The 22,126-nt window shown below is 42.5% G+C and overlaps 2 protein-coding genes and 1 pseudogene across 3 annotated transcripts in view; 1 reads left to right on the top strand and 2 right to left on the bottom strand.

Moving 5' to 3' along the window:
* Window positions 1-13,503, top strand: part of LOC115181759 (toll-like receptor 13) — a 30,710-nt gene extending 17,207 nt beyond the window's left edge. Inside the window, exons 2-7 of one of the 2 annotated variants that reach the window (XM_029743555.1) lie at window positions 1,687-1,773; window positions 10,251-10,400; window positions 10,847-11,077; window positions 11,309-11,667; window positions 11,774-11,963; window positions 13,000-13,503. In XM_029743555.1, the coding sequence (XP_029599415.1) occupies window positions 10,264-10,400; window positions 10,847-11,077; window positions 11,309-11,667; window positions 11,774-11,963; window positions 13,000-13,099 (1,017 nt within the window). In that variant the 5' untranslated portion in view covers window positions 1,687-1,773; window positions 10,251-10,263 and the 3' untranslated portion in view covers window positions 13,100-13,503. Of the gene's footprint in view, window positions 1-1,686; window positions 1,774-8,205; window positions 10,013-10,250; window positions 10,401-10,846; window positions 11,078-11,308; window positions 11,668-11,773; window positions 11,964-12,999 lie in introns of those variants that run through there. The other variant, XM_029743554.1, reaches the window with a different exon arrangement.
* On the bottom strand, window positions 1,405-3,777 carry LOC115181810 (gamma-glutamylcyclotransferase-like; annotated as a pseudogene).
* Window positions 13,504-14,123: 620 nt separating the features above from the next.
* ggctb (gamma-glutamylcyclotransferase b) lies at window positions 14,124-17,013 on the bottom strand. The gene is made up of 4 exons (XM_029743552.1): window positions 16,673-17,013; window positions 16,447-16,592; window positions 15,935-16,067; window positions 14,124-14,707 (listed from the first exon to the last, which is right to left on the bottom strand). The coding sequence occupies exons 1-4, from the start codon at window positions 16,790-16,792 to the stop codon at window positions 14,543-14,545; spliced, it is 564 nt and encodes a 187-aa protein (XP_029599412.1). The 5' UTR covers window positions 16,793-17,013; the 3' UTR covers window positions 14,124-14,542.
* Window positions 17,014-22,126: the final 5,113 nt, after the last annotated feature.

The following is a 22,126-nucleotide window of genomic DNA, read 5'->3' as shown; positions in this document are numbered from 1 at the left end:
CCAAGAACAGGAAATACGTTATTTACAATAGTATTCAGACCCTTTGCTATGAGACTCAAAATTGAGCTCAGGTGCATCCTGTTTCCATTGAACATCCATGAGATATTTCTACAACTCGATTGGATTCCACCTGTGGTAAATTAAATTGATTGGACATAATTTGGAAAGGCACACAACTGTCTATATGAGGTCCCACAGTTGACAGTGCATGTCAGAGCAAAAACAAAGCCATGAAGTTGAAGGAATTGTCCGTAGAGCTCCGAGACAAAATTCTGCAGCAATTAAGATCCCCAAGAACACAGTGGCCTCCATTCTTAAATGGAAGAAGATTGGAACCACCAAGACTCTTCCTAGAGCTGGCCGCCCGGCCAAACTGAGAAATCGGGGAAGAAGGGCCTTGGTCAGGGAGCTGACCAAGAACCATCTGGTCACTCTGACAGAGCTCTGGAGTTCATCTGTGGAGATGGGATAACCTTCCAGAAGGACAACAATCTCTGCAGCACTCCACTCCACCAATCAGGCCTTTACGGTAGAGTGGCAAGACAGAACTACTCCTCAGTAAAAGGCACATGACAGCCCACTTGGAGTTTGTCAAAGGCACCTAAAAGACTCTCAGACCATGAGAAACAAAATTCTCTGGTCTGATGAAATGAAGATTGAACTCTTTGGCCTTAATGCCAAGCGTCATGTCTGGAGGAAACCTGGCACCATCCCTACGGTGAAGCATGGTGCTGCATCATGCGGTGGGGATGTTTTTCAGCGCCAGGGACAGGGAGACGAGTCAGGATTGAGGAAAGATGAACTGAGCAAAGTACAGAGTTCCTTGATGAAAAACTGTTCCAGAGCGCTCATTACCTCAGACTGGGGCGAAGGTTCACCTTCCAACAGGACAATGACCCTAAGCACACAGCCAAGACAACGCAGGAGTGGCTTCGGTTCAAGTCTCTGAATGTCTTTGAGTGGCCCAGCCAGAGCCCAGACTTGAACCCGATCGAACATCTCTGGAGAGACCTGAAAAAAGCTGTGCAGCGACACTCCCCATCCAACCTGACAGAGCTTGAAAGGAGCTGCAGAGAAAATTGGGAAGAACCAAAGGTGTTTCAACAAAGTACTGAGTAAAGGGTCTGAATACTTATGTAAATGTAACATTTCATTTAATTTTTTACATTTACAAAAAATTCTAGATTGATGAGGGAGAAAAAACTTTTTAATCAATTTCAGAATAAGACTAACGTAACAAAATGAGGAAAAAGTCAAGGGGTCTGAATACTTTCTGAATGCACTGTATGTCTGGAGCATTATACCCAATCAATCAAGGATGTGTGTGTGAGTGTCTGTGTGTGTGTCTCACGCTTCCCAAGCAAAATAGAGACATTTTGGTGAAACAAAATGCTATGCCAGACATTGTCATTCATTTTTCCTTTATTTGGTATCACATATAAAATGACTGGCTCACATTTTACACAGAACATTGGGGAATATATACCAGTGTGCCACGTAGTTTTTTTATTTACTCTAATGCATTATTACTTATGCTGATTATGTTGCACAAAAGTACAACAGGGACAATTGAACTTAGACAACGGAGTCTTATGTCAATTTCCCTCTAAAGTTGTTATATTAAGTGATTTTTCTTTCATCTTCTTTCCTCTGGTACCATCTACAAGCGTTTTCCTTTATCAGCAGGTTTCAACGCGGTGATGTCATCTAAAATGGATGGATCGCTTTAACCGTCGGTTTCGACTGCCTCCAGCTTCTTAATGTAATCCAGAGGTAAGCCGTTTTGTTTTGCTCCAAGACAAAACAACCTGTAGGATAAAGTTAGTTGTTTTTGTTAATAACACATGTCCCATGGGTATTTGCATAAATCTGTACTTCTGTATTGGGTTTTGACATTTTGCTATTAAATACAACACAGTTTTTACACCTGTAGTCATTGTTCATGCATTTGGATATGGCCAATGGAGGCATCCTTCAAACTGGCTATCAAAACTATCATTATTTCTGTATGATTAAGCTGCTTTATTGCAAAAGACAGACGTATAGCGTACCTGTTTGTATGGAGGCGAGGTCTGGTGAACTGTGAAGTTGTTCATCTGGTAGGTTCGACACAGGACCTCTCCCTCGTCTGTGTTAATAGTAACGTCTCCCCGATTTTCCTCCAAACATAACGATGATCATTATGGCCAAACAGTTCTATTTTTGTTTCATCAGACCAGAGGACATTTCTCAAAAAAGTACAATATTTGTCCCCATGTGCAGTTGCAAACCGTAGTCTAGCTTTTTTATGGCGGTTTTGGAGCAGTGGCTTCTTCCTTGCTGAGCGGCCTTTCAGGTTATGTCGATATAGGACTGGTTTTACTGTGGATATAGATACTTTTGTACCTGTTTCCTCCAGCATCTTCACAAGGTCCTTTGCTGTTGTTCTGGGATTGATTTGCACTTTTTGCACCAATGTTCATTCATCTCTAGGAGACAGAACGCGTCTCCTTCCTGAGCGGTATGACAGCTATGTGGTCCCATGGTGTTTATACTTGCGTACTATTGTTTGTACAGATGAACATGGTACCTTCAGGCGTTTGGAAATTGCTCCCAAGGATGAACCAGACTTGTGGAGGTCTACAATTGTTTTTCTGAAGTCTTGGCTGATTTCTTTTGATTTTCCCATGATGTCAAGCAAAGAGGCACTGAGTTTCAAGGTAGGCCTTGAAATACATCCACTGGTACACCTCCAATTGACTCAAATTCTGTCAATTAGCCTATCAGAAGCTTCTAAATCCATGACATAATTTTCTGGAATTTTCCAAGCTGTTTTTAAAGGCACAGTCAACTTAGTGTATGTAAACTTCTGACCCATTGGAATTGTGATATAGGGAAATAATCCGTCTGTAAACAATTGATGGAAAAATGACTTGTCATGCAAAAAGTAGATGTCCTAACCATCTTGCCAAAACTATAGTTTGACATACCGACATAATTGTATCACTTTTTCCACTGGAACCAGAATTCTATTAGGACCTTCTTGAGGGAAGAGAACTAGGAGACCCAGGGGCTCATTTCCGTGGATTCAGCCTTCAGGACAAAGTTGTACATTTGGAATGTCCCACTGTAGGCCCTGGGACATCGTTTTTGCAACAATTCCTATTCATGGCTGTTCAACTTCACAAACCACACCCCATAGTTATAGGCCTATAACACTGTAAATGAGCCACCCACCTGTCTAAACTGATGAGGTTGTCCTTGTCCATCTTCCAGACCACATCTCCCTTGGACTCTTCTATAGTAGCAACAATACCATGCCAAGAGTTGGTGTTGTTGAACTCTTTCTTCCAGTATCCAAATTTAAATCACATGATCCTGCCAAGTAGAATATTAAAAAGCATATACAGTAACTTCAGAATCACATGTACGTAGCCTAATCACAATTATTTGTTAAAGCATTTCTAACAGCTTAATTAATAGCTTGCACACGTATTATGGCAAATGAAAACCAACCTACAATGCTTGGTGCCAACTTCTCAACATCTTCACAACAAAACATACGCACTGAAGTCTAACTTCAAACTGCCCGTTGTAACAAAAACCGAGGATGGATTATTCAGCTGCAGTCTTTCCTTCAGCAGATTACTGCCATAAACGAAATACATAAAGTAGTCAGACACGAATGTGTTTGAAACACTCGTTCCATTATTTTCAGCGGTGGCAGGAACCGCTTTTGACGCAATTTGTTGATGGAACAGTGCAAGTAAAATCGTGTAAGTAAGGTATGACATGGTCTATCCGCTTTGTGACGGTGAGTATGTGTTAACCAGTTGAAAATGTTGTCTTTTTATTACTTGCTGTCTCTAGAGAAAGGGCTCGCCTACTGTACCTCATCGTCACGGTGCACTGATTGGCTGAGCGCTAAACGAGGAGGGGCATGCATGGACAGACAAAACAGACAGATCACCCTGTCCCCTTTAGTTGATGAGATTATCCTTCTTTTTCATTACATTTCTAACATGATTCAGTTACAACAAAACATAGAATCCATTCTGGGTGAAATGAGAGAGGGGTTTTATAATACATTGATGCAATTTAAACTAGTGTGGCCATAGTGCCACTTGAAACTCAGTGGTGTAAAGTACTTAGTTAAAAATACTTTCAAGTACTACTTAAGTCATTTTTTGGGGTATCTATACTTAACTTTACTAATTATATTTTTGACAACTTTTAGTTTTACTCCATTACATCCCTAAAGAAAATAATGTACTTTCTACTATTCCCTGACATCCAAAAGTACTTGTTACATTTGCAATATTTAGCAGGACAGGAAAATGGTCCAACACACTTAAAAAGAAAATCCCTGGTCATCCCTACTGTATATGATCTGGCGGACTTACTAAGCACAAGTGCTTTGTTTGTAAATTATGTTGGAGTGTGCCCCTGGCTCTCCGTAAACTTTTGATACTTAAGTATATTTTAGCAATTACATTTACTTTTTCAAATCAAATCAAATTGTATTAGTCACATGCGCCGAATACAACAGGTGTAGACCTTACAGTGAAATGCTTACTTACAAGCCCCTAACCAACAGTGCAGTTTCAAAAAATCCAGGTAAGAATAAGAGAAAAGTAACAAGTAATTAAAGAGCAGCAGTAAAAAAATAACAATATATACAGGGGGTGCCGGGAAAGAGTCAATGTGCGGGCGCACCGGTTAGTTGAGGTAGTATGTACATGTAGGTAGAGTTAATTAAAGTGACTATGCATAGATGACAAGAGAGTGGCAGTGGTGTGGAGAGGGGGGGGGGCAATGCAAATAGTCTGGGTAGCCAGAAGCTGTTTAGAAGCCTCTTGGACCTAGACTTGGCGCTCCGGTACCACTTGCCGTGTGGTAGCAGAGAGAACAGTCTATGACTAGGGTGGCTGGAGTCATTGACAATTTTTAGGGCCTTCCTCTGACACCGCCTGGTTTAGAGGTCCTGGATGGCAGGAAGCTTGGCCCCAGTGATGTACTGGGCCATTTGCACTACCCTCTCTAGTGCCTTGTGGTCGGAGGCCGAGCAGTTGCCATACCAGGCAGTGATGCAACCAGTCAGGATGCTCTCGATGGTGCATCTATAGAACCTTTTGAGGATCTGAGGACCCATGCCAAATCTTTTCAGTCTCCTGAGGAGGAATAGGTTTTATCGTGCCCGCTTCACGACTGTCATGGTGTGCTTGGACCATGTTAGTTTGTTAGTGATGTGGACACCAAGGAACTTGAAGCTCCTCAACCTGTTCCACTGCAACCCCGTCGAAGAGAATGGGGGCGTGCTCGTTCCTCTTTTTCCTGTAGTCCACAATCATCACCTTTGTCTTGATCACGTTGAGGAAGAGGTTGTTGTCCAGGCACCACACAGCCAGGTCTCTGACCTCCTCCCTATAGGCTGTCTCGTTGTTGTCGGTGATCAGGCCTACCACTGATGTGTCATCGGCAAATGTAATGATGGTGTTGGAGTCGTGCCTGGCCGTGCAGTCATGAGTGAACAGGGAGTACAGGAGGGTGCTGAGCACACACCCCTGAGGGGCCCCTGTGTTGAGGATCAGCGTGGCGGATGTGTTGTTACCTACCCTTACCACCTGGGGGTGGCCTGTCAGGAGGTCCAGGATCCAGTTGCAGAGGGAGGTGTTTAGTCCCTGGGTCCTTAGCTTATTGATGGGCTTTGAGGGCACTATGATGTTGAACACTGAACTGTAGTCAATGAATAACATTCTCACATAGGTGTTCCTTTTGTCCAAGTGGGGAAGGGCAGTGTGGAGTGCAATAGAGACTTTATCATCTGTGGATTGGTTGGGGCGGCATGTAAATTGGAGTGGGTCTAGGGTTTCCGGGATGATGGTGTTGATGTGAGCCTTGACCAGCCTTTTAAAGCACTTCATGGCTACAGATGTGAGTGCTACGGGTCTGTAGTCATTTAGGCAGGTTACCTTAGTGTTCTTGGGCACAGGCACTATGGTGGTCTGCTGAAAACATGTTGGTATTACAGACTCAGACAGGGAGAGGTTGAAAATGTCAGTGAAGACACTTGCTAGTTGGTCAGCGAATGTTCGCAGTACATGTCCTGGTAATCCGTCTGGCCCAGTGGCCTTGTGAATGTTGACCTGTTTAAAGGTCTTACTCTCCTCGGCTGCAGAGATCGTGATCACACAGTCTTCCGGTACAGCTGTTGCTCTCATGCATGTTTCAGTGTTATTTGCCTCTAAGCGAGCATAAAAGTAGTTTAGCTCGTCTGGTAGGGTCGTGTCACTGGGCAGCTCTTGACTGTGCTTCCCTTTGTTGTCTGTAATGGTTTGCAGGCCCTGCCACATCCGATGAGCGTCAGAGCTGGTGTAGTACGACTCGATCTTAGTCCTGTATTGATGCTTTGCCTGTTTGATGGTTCGTCGGAGGGCATAGTGGGATTTCTTATAAGCTTCCGGGTTAGAGTCCCGCTCCTTGAAAGTGGCAGCTCTAGCCTTTAGCTCAGTGCGGATGTTGCCTGTAATCCATGGCTTATGGTTGGGGTATGTACGTACAGTCACTGTGGGGTCGACGTCATTGATGCATTTATTGATTAAGCCAATGACTGATGTGTTCTACTCCTCAATGCCATTGGAGTAATCCCGAAACATATTCCAGTCTGTGCTAGCAAAACAGTCCTGTAGCTTAGCATCTGCTTCATCTGACCACTTTTTTATTGGCCGAGTCACTGGTGCATCCTTCTTTAATTTTTGCTTGTAAGCAGGAATCAGGAGGATGGAATTATGGTCAGATTTGCCAAATGGAGGGCGAGGGAGAGCTTTTTATGCATCTCTGTGTGTGGAGTATAGGTGGTCCAGAGTTCTTTTCCCTCTGGTTGCACATTTGACATGCTGATAGAAGTTTGGTAAAACTGATTTAAGTTTCCCTGAATTAAAGTCCCTGGCTACTAGGAGCGCCGCCTCTGGGTGAGCATTTTCTTGTTTGATTATGGCGGAATACAGCTCATTCAATGCTATCTTAGTTCCAGCCTCTGACTGTAGTGGTATGTAAACAGCTACAAAGAATATAGATGAAATCTCTCTCCATAAGTAGTGTGGTCTGCAGCTTATCATGAGAAACTCTACCTCAGGTGAGCAATAGCTTGAGACTTCCTTAGATATCGTGCGCCGTGAGTCATTTTCAGCCCCTTGTCTTACCAGACGCCGCTGTTGATATTGTCGTCATTCAGCCATGACTCCGTGAAGCATAAGATGTTACAGTTTTTAATGTCCCGTTGGTAGTTTAATCTTCCCAATAACTCGTACATTTTATTGTCCAAAGATTGCATGTTTGCTAGCAGAATTGAGGGGAGTGTTTTTTTTTCAATCGCCTCCGACTTCTCAGAAGGCAGCCCGCTTTCCGGCCTCTCTTTGTCCGCCCCCTCTTCACGCAGATCACTGGGGTCGGGGCCTATTCCCTAGGGAGTCGTATATTCTCCGCCTCGGGCTCATCAGAGTGTTAAGTGTATTTAAAACTGAATACTTTCAGACTTTTACTCAAGTAATATTTTACTGGGTGACTTTCACTTTTATTTGAGTCATTTTCTATTAAGGTATCTTTACTTTTACTCAAGTATGACAATTGGGTACTTTTTCCACCACTGTTGAAACCAGACTTTTTTGCAGTGTTGTTGGGCTAATATTTACATCCGTAGCAACAGCCCCCTGTGAATCCTTTCTCAATAGAAGCATTCAGTGAATTGTAGCTTTAAGACTAAAGTTAAGAAGTAAGATTAGGAGATTAGGTTCATGTTAAATAACTACAATATTTACCAATACTATACGCGTTTCACTTCCAAAAGGATTCTAAAATTATTTTCCACCGATACAATATTTTTTTTTAGGTAATTTGTGAAATACATGTTGTGTATGCATTAATGCATTACATGTTTCTTCTGCAATCAGTGCTATATTTGATTATCTAATTTTAAAGATACAAGCCATGCACTCCACCAGTTCTCTTATAGATATTTTGTGGGAAGGGAAGTTAGAAAGAGGTGAGCAACAACAATCTTATCTGTGTACAACAGCCTTTCTCTTTCTGTCAAAGCCAGTAAGAAAACAGACCAAAAAAAGATTCCACAGATAGTAATATATACTCTAACTGCAGCTCAAGCATCAAGTCATTCTAACTGACCAGTGTCTCTGAGCTACTTCACAAGAAAGATGAGCCTGGTCTGTGTTCAGTTGGGACTATTTGCATTTTGGATCTTTGGTTCTTGGGGTTGGCTGAGTAACAAATGTATCCTCTATGAGAAAGTGCATTACTGGATGTACATTCACGCTAACTGCCCAAGCATGATCGGCTTCACTGCCAGTTGCTGGGATATATATGACCTCAAAGTCAACCTCTCTGTTGTTCCATCAAACTACCAGACCCTCTGTCTCGAGATCAGGAGTGGATACGTAATGCAATCTGGCGCTCTCTCTCGATTCTATGCTCTTGAGAGACTTCACCTAGAGGGCTTTCTACCCACGATTCTCCATGGCACCTTCAAGGGACTGTCCAGTGTAAAGACACTTTCTCTGAACTGTAAGGGGATGATACCGTGTAACAATGCATCGCTTCTATCCAACACTTTCAGGGACCTGACTAATCTGGAGGAACTTTCCATTGCGGATTGCATGCTTTCTGTGATGGCACTGGACGTATTTGGAGGGATCCCCCTTTTGAAGAAACTCACAGTCAACAGATGTTGTACACAGGAGCTATCTGATTTGCTATGCAGGATAGTTAATATGTCAGAGTCAATAACAAGCCTGACATTTAAGTCAGAGGAGATAGTCACTTTGAGACCCCCAAACTGCTCTGACACCAAAGGAGCTGTTCTTGAGCTTCCTCATTTCTATCGTCTTCAAGAGGTGAGATTTTCATTCCCTAATGCTCATCACTTAGAAAAAGGTGCATTCAAATGCTTTGAAAACATCACAGATCTCTCTGTGCCTATAGTTGATGAGCCACAGACACAGCTTCTGCAGTCTGGCATCAAAAGACTACAGGCGTTTGATTTTTACAACAAATGTATTTCCTTTGAGTCAGTTTGTGAAACAGTATTCAAACTCTCAATCACAGAAATTAATGTAAGAAATCATCAATTCTGGAACAACACCGCATCTGCTGTGAGAAACTGCCAGGGGATAAAGAGGATTAATTTATATTATTATGAACATGATCATGATGCAATTAACTTGAGTTTGATCCATTATTTGAAGAATCTCGTTGATTTGGGTGTTTTCCTTACGCACTCGAGGGAAGTTGAAATCAGTATGCTTTGTGACACTCAAAAGGGTCCCGTTCTGTGGCTGAAAAAACTGTGCCTGTTTAGCTTTCACATCACAAACATCACCTCAGAGCAGTTTGGTTGCTTGAAGAAACTGGAACAGATGATTTTGTCAGGAAATCAGATTACCACTGTTGCAGACTTTACATTTAAGGAACTAGCTAAATTGAGGTTCTTAGACCTACGGAATAACAAGATCTCTCAGATAACAGAGAACAGTTTCTTTGGCCTGCATGGCTTGGAAACCCTAATTCTGGAACTAAACCCACTTGAAACGATTGAAGCATTTTCCTTCATCCACCTCGCTTTACTGAAGCACGTAAGTTTAGGGGACTTTCACCCTTTGCCTAGTGAGTTGGAGAGTAGCGTGAATGTGAATCTGACACACATATTTGGTGTCTTCCCTCAAGGGTTAATGCATATTAACATTTCTTCCATGTGGTACACCCTGAACATCATAATCGGCAGCAACAGCACCCCAAAACGAGGGATTTCCCTTCAGCTCAGTGCCACAACTGTATTCTTCCAGGACTGCTGGAGACCGTTTTTCCAGTCCGTCGTCAGCCTCACAGCCATAACAGAACGCCTCCTGTGTGGGTCTTATTTTGCGGCAAGATACTTCACCTCCCTACAGTACTTTGGCTTCAATTCTGTGCTGTCAGCTGAATTTGTGGACATGACTGGCCTGAACACACTTGTGGAGATGAGGTATCTATTTATCCATTTACTTAACGGTAGAGTGTGGACAAACAGCTGTATAGTTTCAAAAGTATACTATAAATTAGATTAAAAGCTCTACTGTATGCAAGCCATCCAAGACTGGCCTGCCTGCATCTTTTAAAGTATGAGTGGGGTTTATGAGCAGTAGTGGTCTAAAGAATAAATAAGTATGACAGATTATTTCAAAAGTGCATTTACAAGGTAACTGATTATAATCCAACTGTAGGTATCTGACGCTAATGGGAGTGGAACTCTACCGGCAGCCAGGGCTGGCCACAATGTTCCACAACCTCACCAAGCTGGAGACCCTGAACCTGGTCACATGCAGGATTCTCAGTCTGGAGGAGGAGATGAGCAGAGACCTGCATTCCCTCAGGTAGATAATAGAAACACCCACCCATATGAAGGCAGGCGGGGTTTGAACCCATCCCACTGAGCACAGACATCAGTTCAACGTCTAGTTTTGAATTACATTTAGTTGTTGTCAACTAACCGTGAATTCAATGTGAAGTCAACAACATATGTCACCATGTCATTGGATTGAAGTTAAAAGTTGGGTGAAAATACGAAATGCCCTTACGTTGATGACTTTTTGCAAATCCAATCAGTTTTCCAACATTGGATACAACTTTGATTCAACCAGTTTTTGCCCAGTGGGATGCCACAAGGGGCCATGTGTGGTCTGGATTTGCCACCACTAGACAAGACTCTGGCATTACGAGCTACAACTACAAATGATTCTGTGTTTGATTGGCTAGCAGCGTCTACAAGCTGGCCTCCGTTTGGGCCCTTAGAGTGAACTGTTTTCTGCCTTCTTCTCAGGCAGATGTCAATCCACATCCCAGAGGAGTTCAGTGTCATGGAGAGTTTCACAGAGCCGCTGACCAACCTGAGGTACCTGCTACTCTACAATTTTCGCCTGGACTGCAGCTGTGACAACACCTGGCTGCTCGCCTGGGCCGAAAGACAGCCACATGTCCAGGTCGTATTTTATCACCCTGGGGAAGCAGACGTGACATGCAAAAACGAGAATGGAATCCAGAACTTTGCCAGGTAAGAAGAAAGATGTACTGATAATGAAGAGCATCCATTTATTGTACAACCATAGAGGCAACACACACATAGAACACTACCATGGCCGTTTAGCATTTGGACTTGCCATCTAGGCCTGGATGTGCAGCCACGACCTGTTTCGAATGCTTTCTCTATTGAAAGTGTCCATAATATGAGTCATCTAAGTGTCAAGGGATGTCTTTGTTTCCATCATTGCACCGTCCATCTCAGGTACTCAGCAGCCAACTGTTCCCTGGATGTGGGCTTTGTCCTGTTCCTCTGCACCTCGCTGTGCTTGCTCCTCTTCATGCTGGTGGTGCTGCTCCATCAGCTGGCTCGGGAATACCTGCTGGCCTTCTGCCACATCATCCGCTGCTGGCTGGAGGAGGCTGTACGGAGGCCCAACCCCAGGGGGCGCTACTGCTATGATGCCTTTGTGTCGTACAGTGGGAGAGATGAGCGCTGGGTGGTGGAGCAGCTGCTTCCGGGCCTGGAGCAGAGGGGACCTCCCTTCCTGCGTCTATGTCTGCACAGCAGGGACTTCCAGTTGGGGAAGGACATTGTGGACAACATCACAGACAGCCTCTACGGTAGGTATCCTGCACTACTAGAATTACTCTATACAGACGCACTGGTTAAAAATGCCAAGCCAATGGCATCACCATCTAATGACCCTTCTTATTGGTCTGGTTCCAGGCAGCCGCTACACCGTGTGTGTGGTGAGTCGTAACTACCTGCGCAGTAACTGGTGCTCCCTGGAGCTGCGGCTGGCCACCCTCCGTCTGCTGGTGGAGCAAAGGGACATCCTTATCTTGGTCTTCCTGGAGGACATCCCCCCTCGCCAGCTGTCTGCCCACCGCCGCCTGGCCAGGCTGGTCAAGACCAGGTACGAACAGTATGTGGAGAGGGGGTTCTGTGAACTACACTCTTTTATTTAACTAGGAAACATCCTTGCAAAAACATACAGTGCATTCGGAACGCAATCAGACCACTCCACATTGTTACGTTACAGCCTTATTCTAAAATTGATTATATATAAATCTACGCACAATACCCCATAATGACAAAACAGGTTTTTAGACATTTTTGCAAATGTATAAAAAAAAAAACAGAAATACCTTATTTACCTAAGTAATCAGACCCTTTGCTATGAGACTGAAAATTGAGCACAGATCTGCAGAAGGGTACCAACAAATTCTGCAGCATTGAAGCTCCCTAATAACACAGTGGCCTCCATCATTTTAAAATGGAAGAAGTTTGGAACCACCAAGTTTCTTCCCAGAGCTGGCAACCAGGTCAAACTGAGCAATCAGGGGAGAAGGGCCTTGGTCAGAGAGGTGACCAAGAACCCTCTGGTCACTCTGACAGAGCTCCAGAGTTCCTCTGTGGAGATGGGAAAACCTTCCAGAAGGACAACCATCTCTGCAGCACTCCACCAATCAGGCCTTTATGGTAGAGTGGCCAGACGGAAGACACTCCTCAATAAAAGACACATGACAGCCCGCTTGGACTTTGCCAAAGGGCACCTAAAGGACTCTCAGACCATGAGAAACAAGATTATCTGGTCTGATGAAACCAATATTGAACTCTTTGGCCTGAATGCCAAGCGTCATTTCTAGAGGAAACCTGGCACCATCACTACAGTGAAGATTGGTGGTGGCAGCATCATGCTGTAACGTAGCGAAATGTGGGAAAAGTGAAGTGGTCTGAATACTTTCCAAATGCACTGTATATTTTTTGTGACCTCATGTGTTGAGGAACTTGACTTGAAGGCTTGTCTTCTAAATGATATTTTACTTATATACAGTATCTTCATTATGACTTTAGAGTATGTTGTCTTTCAAGTGTTGTATAATGCCTTGAGTGTGATAAAAGCCCTTTATACTTTAATTCAAATAATCAGTTATTATTGTGATCCCCAGGACCTACCTGGACTGGCCCCAGGACCAGGCCATGCAGCCTGCCTTCTGGGACCGTCTGTGGATCAAACTGGTCCCTCCTGAACCACACCCTGGCCAGTGACCAGATCCAGTACTACACTCTTTTAAAATGGGTTCTAAAAGGGGTCTTTGTTGGGTGAAAAGGTTCTACCTGGAACCATAAAGGGTTCTCCTACAGAGATGAGCAAATAACTCTAAGGTTTTAGAGAGCACCTTTTTTGTGTACATGTCTAGACAGTGGTATTCTGCTTCCAATGAACTTTGTATGAACTGTATGGATACAATGACCAACCGTTATCAACAGCAGAGGGAGACAAAGACCTTCAATCATATACAGTACACAGACTTCCATTGTTCAAAATATGTTTGCAGCAAAAAAAGGAAACACATTCTCAGCTAACAATGAGGGTTATGGCTTTGTATACATTTTTATTATTTGATTCAATAACATGTTCTCTCTCTCTCGCCTTCTTCTAGCGTTGCATTACTATGTGACTCAGATGTATGATACAGCTGATTTTCTCTGGTCACCATCTCAGCAAAGCCACATACTGGAAACTCACTTCGGGGGGGTTCTACTAAGCTAACATGTGGAATTGTTTTAAGATGTTGATACCATGGATCATTTAGTTATTTGATTTTGAGGTATAACAAAAAAACGGAGAACACCATCGCGTTTGTGAGAGTCTCATCTTTCCATAGAGTGGTCATAGTATTTGGCCAAACCGTTCGGATGCTACAGACGTTTTTGCGAGTAGACCGATTTTTGGGATGTTTCATGGTCTGAGAAACACAGCTGTAGCTCGGCCACCTTCTACCGCAGATGCGGAAGGCAGGCATAAGTAGATATCTCTAGTTTAAATTTGATTTTTATGGGGATTATTTTATTGTTACTTAGATTGACGCACGGGTGCATCAGTAGACTCTTTATGATTAACAGAAGAAGTGATCTTGAATGTAGCCTGGTCCCATATCTTTCTGTGCCGTCTTGACAACGTGGTCATGTCACTGACCCATAGGATTTGGAAAGACACCACAAACAGATCTGAGACCAGGCTATCTTGAATGAGGCTGATTTAATGCCATTGTGCACTCTATACAGATCAACACAGAACATCTGGGGAGGTTTTATTGTCCGCCAAAGTAGTACAAATACACATGATCATATTCTACATTCAATCCCTATACAGTCTGAGGGATACTCGGTGTCATCGTCATCATTGTTATTTGTCAGTAAATAACTATTCCTGAAGAGGACTTCTAGATGTAACGTTACACACAGGACTTGATGGTTTCTCTAACCAGTGGGTTTCTGAAAACAGTTCTCTCTAGGCAAGTTTGAGTTCCTAGAGAAAAAGAAATGCTGTCGCTACCTCGCTTTCAAACCAAGGTGCATGGACAGTGGAGCAAACTGGAGATGAGAAGATATTCAACAACTCTTGGTAGGACAGTGGAAGTTGTTGAAGCAAAGTTCTATTGTCCTACCAGGAGTCGAGTTCCTAAACATGGCAGTTTGCTCAAGGTGTTAAGCGTCAGATCGGTGGTTGGCTCTCTCCTTGGCTCTTTTCATAATCCGCTCCAGCTCAGCCATGACAGGCAGTGGGCCCTCATACTTGTTGGTCTCGATGGACTTCAGCTTCTCCTGGTAGTTCTTTGGCAAGCCATTCTGCTCCGCCCCCATTAAAATCACCTGGGGCAACCAGAGAACAATCAACATAAAATATGTATAATTTCATAGGAAGTTAAACCATATTAATCAGACAATCACTTATACAGTATTTTCTGTTATCTAACGACAAATAAATGACCAGTGGCGCCCATTAAAATCCAGAACATCAATAGTAACTAGCCTAACGCTATAGTAACTGCCCCAAGAATGTGTGTATCTCAAATACTGTACCCATCGAACCACACACCACACATAGAACACACCACATAACAGAGGAACAATGCACTCAGCTCAACCGTATGAGTCTGGTACACACACGACAGAGCACTGCACAAAGCTTCTGTGGTCACAAAGCCACGCTCCACGCCTGTTACATTCGCTGGCTGTTTTTCCTCACAACACTTTGATTATTTAGCTAGAGCTTTTAGATGTGCAATGAACCGTCTGGAAACACAGTTTAGGAACTGTTCACATTGTCCAATACAGTGCATGAGATTGGGTACATCCTGAATGAATTGATGGATATCTACTAAATAAAAAAATAAAACAAATCCTGTGTTCTTGCGACAGCCAGAATATGAACCTGGAATGTAGCATTCCAGATGCTTCAGAGAGGGAGGTTTTATTTTGGAGAGGGGCTGTGAGTGAATAGTCAAAAAATCCACTGACCTAGTTGCTGCTCTTTCCCAATTGTCTTTTTAACACAAAGCCATCTGGGAGCTGTCAGTGGCAAACGCCAGAAAAAACACCAAAACACTGGTATTTTTGCCACCACAGTGAGTGAGTGACAGAGACTCATTCATTGGCTGACATCATCCTCTTGAATGAATGACGAGTGATGTGTGAATTCCTTTTTTCACATGCTTTAGAGAATTTGATTTGCTGTTGTTTTGGTTATGAATTTGAGAATATACAGTATATTGTTTAATTACAATTCATTTGAAAAAGCACTTGTTGGTAAATACTTTTTCAGAGATTTCTATCAGAGATCATTTTCAGAGACAACTATTTGCATTTCTCTTCACTGTCCCACTGTATATCCATAGAGAGCATCACTTTCATTAACACCGTTCCTCTCTACACTTTGTAAGGTCCCTAACGTCTTACAGGGTTCAGTGTCAAGTCCATGTTCTTAAATTGATTTGGAATGACAGAGATATAAATAGATTGAGAAAGTGAGACAGTGTGTGATAGAGAGAGAGAAAAAAGATAGAAAGGGGGAGGAAAAGAGTGTAAAAGGTGTGTCACCTTGAGGTACTGTGGCGATGGTGGAGCGTAAATACAGCTGTTCATGATGTAGGTGCGACAGTTGAGCTCTTGGCCACGAGTCTTCACATTCACCTCCACAGGGCTGTAGGCCCCTAGTCTCACGTTCTCCTGGCTGCACACACACACACACACACACACACACACACACACACACACACACAAATACACAAACATGAATACACCCACCCACACAACTTTTCAACTGGTTAGAACTAGACCACTTCAACCACAATGAAGAAGCACTCAGAAATGACACAGACTCAGTATTTATTTACATTTTTTTATTTAACCTTTATTTAACTAGGCAAGTCAGTTAAGAACAAATTCTTATTTACAATGACATGCTACACCGTCCAAACCCTGGACGACGCTGGTCTAATTGTGCGCCGCCCTATTGGACTCCCAATCACGTCGGGTTGTGATACAGCCTTGACACAGTAGACACGGTATGCACCAACTTGGATTAGGTGAACAAGATGAAGGTCTCTTACCTGTCTAGAGACTCGAGGTCGGCCACGTTCATCCTCCATACCACTCCCCACACCTCGTCCACTGGGCTGTTCTCGATGGTCGCCACACCCCCATGCCAGCGGTCACTGGCCAGACCCTTGTAGTTCCCAAATATCAGCTTGTAGTCCTGGAGAGGAGAGATAGAGATAGAGAGGGTGAAATTAAGGTCAGGTGTCCTCCTTATAGTCAGGTCGGCTCGGGTTGTACCTTGAGCCTGGCCACACAGTGGATGGAAGCGGAGGGGTTCTTGAGCTGGAGCCTTTCCTTCAGTAGGTTGCTGCCGTAGGCAAAGTACAGGAAGGTGTGGGTTTCTATGTTGTCATCCATGCTGACAGAGAGGAGGAGAAGGAGTAGGAGCAGGAGGAGGAAGGGCAGGGTGAGGAGGAGGAGTCAAGGGAAGATGAGGAGGATGAGTCAAGGGAAGACAAGGAGGAGAGGAGGAGGAGGGAGGAGAGAATAGAGAGAAACCACAGTCAGCAAGAGTGCTTGGAGGCGGAGCAGAGACGCAAGGTGAGGTCATGAGCGCTACTGTGAAAGAGATCAAACTCTGCGCCCTCCTCTTTTATACCAGCCCTCTCTCCACTCACTGACTCCCCATTCTCATGCTAATCCATCGGGCCTGCCCTGTGCTGTGCTGTACTGTGCTGTGCCCACCACTGCCACACAATACACAAACAGCCTGCTGGTTGCTGAGCCGTATGACCTGAGCTGGCTGAGCTCACAGTCACACCAGCATGTCATTCACAGTGTGCTGCAACAAGCCTGCATAGCGCTGTCTTGTGGACAGAGAAGTTAGTGGTGTGTTGCAGCTGATGCTTTGACAAATAGGCCAATCCATCACTCATGTTTGCTTGCATGCACATGGATTTATGTTTAACCCCCGTTGGTAATCAGGCAGACCGAAATTATGGACACTGAAATATCATTTGAACTTTGCTTAGAAATCATGTCATGGGCACTGGTGTAGTGGAGGGTAAACGCAGTTTACACACCTTTTTTGTTTTGTGCCAAGCTTTACCCATCTTTTGCAAAAAAATGCATTGAAAGTATAGGAAGCATTACTGGTCACGGGAATGGAAGGCTACACATAAACACAGCTGGTCCATGAAGGTCCAGTAGGTAACTTTGTGGACGACCTGACCAAATTCACAGAGAAAAGTCAAATCAAAGTTTATTTGTCACGTGCGCCGAATACAACAGGTGTAGAACTTACAGTGAAATGCTTACTTACAGGCTCTAACCAATAGTGCAAAAAAGGTATGAGGTGAACAATAAGTAAGTAAAGAAATAAAAACAACAGTAAAAAGACAGTAGCGAGGCTATATACAGTGCCGAGGCTATAAAAGTAGCGAGGCTACATACAGACACCAGTTAGTCAGGCTGATTGAGGTAGTATGTACATGTAGATATGGTTAAAGTGACTATGCATATATGATGAACAGAGAGTAGCAGTAGCATAAAGAGGGGTTGGCGGGTGGTGGGTGGCGGGATACAATGCACATAGCCCCGGTTAGCCAATGTGCGGGAGCACTGGTTGGTCGGGCCAATTGAGGTAGTATGTACATATGTACATTAATGTATAATTAAAGTGACTATACATTAATGTGACAATTTCTAGGGCCTTCCGGTGTAGAGGTCCTGGATGGCAGGCAGCTTAGCCCCAGTGATGTACTGGGCCGTCCGCACTACCCTCTGTAGTGCCTTGTGGTCGGAGGCCGAGCAATTGCCGTACCAGGCAGTGATGCAACCAGTCAGGATGCTCTCGATGTTGCAGCTGTAGAACCTTTTGAGGATCTCAGGACCCATGCCAAATCTTTTTAGTTTCCTGAGGGGGAATAGGCTTTGTCGTGCCTTCTCCACAACTGTCTTGGTGTGTTTGGACCATTCTAGTTTGTTGGTGATGTGGACACCAAGGAACTTGAAGCTCTCAACCTACTCCACTACAGCCCCGTCGATGAGAATGGGGGTGTGCTCGGTCCTCCTTTTCCTGTAGTCCACGATCATCTCCCTAGTCTTGGTTACGTTGAGGGATAGGTTGTTATTCTGGCACCACCCAGAAGTGTAGAAGTGTAGCGCTGGGTGAGAAAATAACTGCAGCCTTTTGGTCATTCCATTTTGTCGGTGATCAGGTCTACCACTGTTGTGTGGTCTGCAAACTTGATGGTGTTGGAATCGTGCCTAGCCATGCAGTCGTGAGTGAGGTATAGATTGGTAATTCCTATTGAAAGCAAGTCTGATATGCGGCAGATCTGTTCTATGTGTGATATTTCTATGCTTCTTTAAGTTTAGCTTTTGCGTCTTTTTACTTTCAGTTTTGTACACCAGCTTCAAACAGCTTAAAATACAATATTTTGGGTTAATGAAAATATATTTCACAGCAGTTTATATTTTACAATGATTCTCTGCGCTCTTTTTGTCACATAAACTGAAATTAGGTGAACATGATAACATTTTAGCAACCAGGAAATGGCTGAGCGATTTCTATCTATTGTACCTTGTGTTATCATTCCCCTGCTCCTACGTTGCTAATGAATGCCAGAGCTTACAATGCCTGGATAGGTATTTTACATATCAGCAAACCACATCACAACAAAATCTCTATTTGTTATATAAGGGTCCAGACACCTTTTTGTGATTTCACATGTTTTTGAGAAACTTATCCCAAGCAGCAAATCACTTCCTCATCCTCATTGTGTAAAATGGGGCCCACAATTTTTAACAAAGGCTCCAAAAAAAAACCAAAATATGTCCTTTTAGAAACAGCAAAGTTCGTATAGTGATGCAGGTCTTTAGATGTTGTACACATGAAATTGTGTCATTCCGAACTTTATCCGCAACGTTTTATTCCATTTTGTTGCCACTCTAGCGATACCTCTCCATCCATTCTACAGGTAACTGCCAAACACTTGAGAAAATGAGGGATACAAAGTATATTAAAAGCATGGAGTGCTTCCACACAGGAAGTTCCAGAAGCTTGTAGAAGCTGTTCTGGCGGCTCTTGGTGACCCAACACCGTATTAACACGCTTTATGTTGGTGTTTCTTTTATTTTGGCAGTTACCTGTAGCAATATGTTACAATGACAATGGAACAGCTGGATAGGGGAAATGGCTTGAGTCGCGCAAACGGGAATATAACATTGCAGATAAAGTTCAGAATGATACAATTTCATGTGTACAACATCTGAAGACCTGCATTTGGGATCCCGAGTGGCGCAGTGGTCTAAGGCACTGCATCTCTGTGCAAGAGGCATCACTACAGTCCCTGTTTCAAATCCAGGCTGTATCACAACCTGCAGTGATTTGGAGTCCCATCGGGTGGTGCACAATTGGCCTGGGGTAGGCTGTCATTGTAAATACAAATTTGTTCTTAACTGACTTGCCTTGTTAAGTAACATGAAGAAAAAACACTATACTGAGAGCTTTGCCATTTCTAAAAGGATGTATGTGGTGCCTTTGTTTATGTTTTTCCTAGGCCCCTTACTCAATGAGGATGATGAAGTGATTTGCTATTTGGGGTAAGTTTCTCAAAAACATGAAATCACAAAAAAGGTGGCTGGACCTTTCTATAACATGCCATTTACATTAGAAATTGAGATTTGGTTGTAAAAAAAGAAGGTATCCTTTACAAGGGACTGAGGTAATGGCGGACTGAACGAAGTTATGTAGAGCACCTCAAGATAAAAACGTAATATTCAATATCGGCAAGTTAGACTAAATATTAGCACTACACAATCTGGTGGGTGATAACCTTCAATTTGGATAATAACACAAAACAAATCTTAAGACTAGAGACATTTATCGACAAATATTACAAAAACAAGCAACACCTAAACATGACCTACCCCAGGTCAATTGTGCGCCACCCTTGTGATGCAAAAATCCTAGCAAAATGCTTAGCGCATAGAATTAAAAAAGTATTGTCAGATATTATTCATCCTAATCAGACAGGTGTTTTTTACATGGACAATACATTGGAGATAATATAAGACAAGTACTGGCAACAATAGAATACTATGAAATATTGGGGACACCAGGCCTGTTTTTCATAGCTGATTTTGAAAAGGCTTTTGATAAAGTACGACTGGAGTTTATATATAAGTGCCTAGAATATTTTAATTTGGGGAATCTGTTATAAAATGGGATAAAATTATGTATAATAACCCTAGGTGTAAAATAGTAAATAATGACTACATCTCAGAAAGTTTTAAACTATATAGAGGAGTAAAACAAGGTTGTCCACTATCGGCATATCTATTTATTATTGCCATCGAAATGTTAGCTGTTAAAATTAGATTAAACAATAATATTAAGGGATTACAAATCCGTGGCTTAAAAACTAAGGTATCATTGTACGCTGATGATTCATGTTTTCTTTTAAAACCACAATTTGAATCTCTCCACGGCCTCATAGAGGATCTAGATACTTTTGCTATCCTCTCTGGATTAAACCCAAATTATGATAAGTCTTACGTATTGGATCGCAAAAAAATGCTAATTTTACATTACCATGTAGTTTACCAATGAAATGGTCTGACGGAGATGTGGACATACTCGGTATAGAAATCCCAAAAGAAAGAAATTCTCACTCCAATTAATTTTTATTGAAAGTTAGCAAAAATAGATAAGATCTTGCTACCATGGAAAGGAAAATACCTGTCTATTTGTGGAAAAATCACCCTGATTAACTCTTTAGTCATATCACAGTTTACCTATTTGCTTATGGTTTTGCCTACACCTAGTGACCTGCTTTTAAAATTATATGAACAAAAAATATTAAATTTTATTTGGAACGGCAAGCCAGACAAAATTAAAAGGGCCTATTTATATAACGAATATGAATTTGGAGGGCAGAAATGATTAAATATTAAAGCATTAGACCTCTCACTAAAGGCATCAGTCATACGAAAGTTATACTTAAATCCAAACTGGTTCTCTGGTAAATTGGTAAGAATGTCTCATCCTATGTTCAAGAAGGGCCTTTTTTCCCTTTATTCAGATTACACCTGCTCACTTTTGGTTGTTTGAAAAGGAAATAATCTCCAAAATATCATTATTTTTAAACAAGCCTTAAACAAGTTGGTTGCAATTTCAGTTTAATCCACCTGAAAAGACAGAACAAATAATACAACAAATATTGTGGTTAAACTCAAATATACTAATTGATTTTTTTTTTTAATAAAAAATTCTAAGAAATGTTTAAAAAAAGGTATAATTTTAGTGAATGATATCATAAATAGGACTGGTGGAGTTATGTCACACATACATACAGAAATGTCTGCTCTACCCAAAATTACAACCAGCTAATTGCAGCATTACCACAGAAATGGAAGAGGCAAGTAGAAGGGGTAAAAAGAAAGGAACTTGTATCTTGGCCCTGTATTAAAGAACATAAATGGTTAAAGAAAAGTGTGATAAATAAAAACATATACCAATTTCATTTAAGGAACAAAAAGCTGACAGCTGTGCCATATAAATTGCAAAATAGTTTGGAAGAGATTTTTGATGTACCCATTCCATGGCACATGGTTTATGAATTGATACGCAAAACAACGCCGGATTCAAAACTTCGAATTTTTTCTATTTAAATTACTATACAAAATTCTTGCAACCAATAGAATGTTATATATATGGGGGATACAATGTTCCCAGCTCTGCAGATT

This window comes from Salmo trutta, chromosome 3 (assembly GCF_901001165.1).
Source record: "Salmo trutta chromosome 3, fSalTru1.1, whole genome shotgun sequence".
In the NCBI taxonomy this organism is placed as follows: domain Eukaryota; kingdom Metazoa; phylum Chordata; class Actinopteri; order Salmoniformes; family Salmonidae; genus Salmo; species Salmo trutta.
Note: the sequence above shows the minus strand (reverse complement) of the source record. Positions and strands in the feature narration are given on the sequence as shown.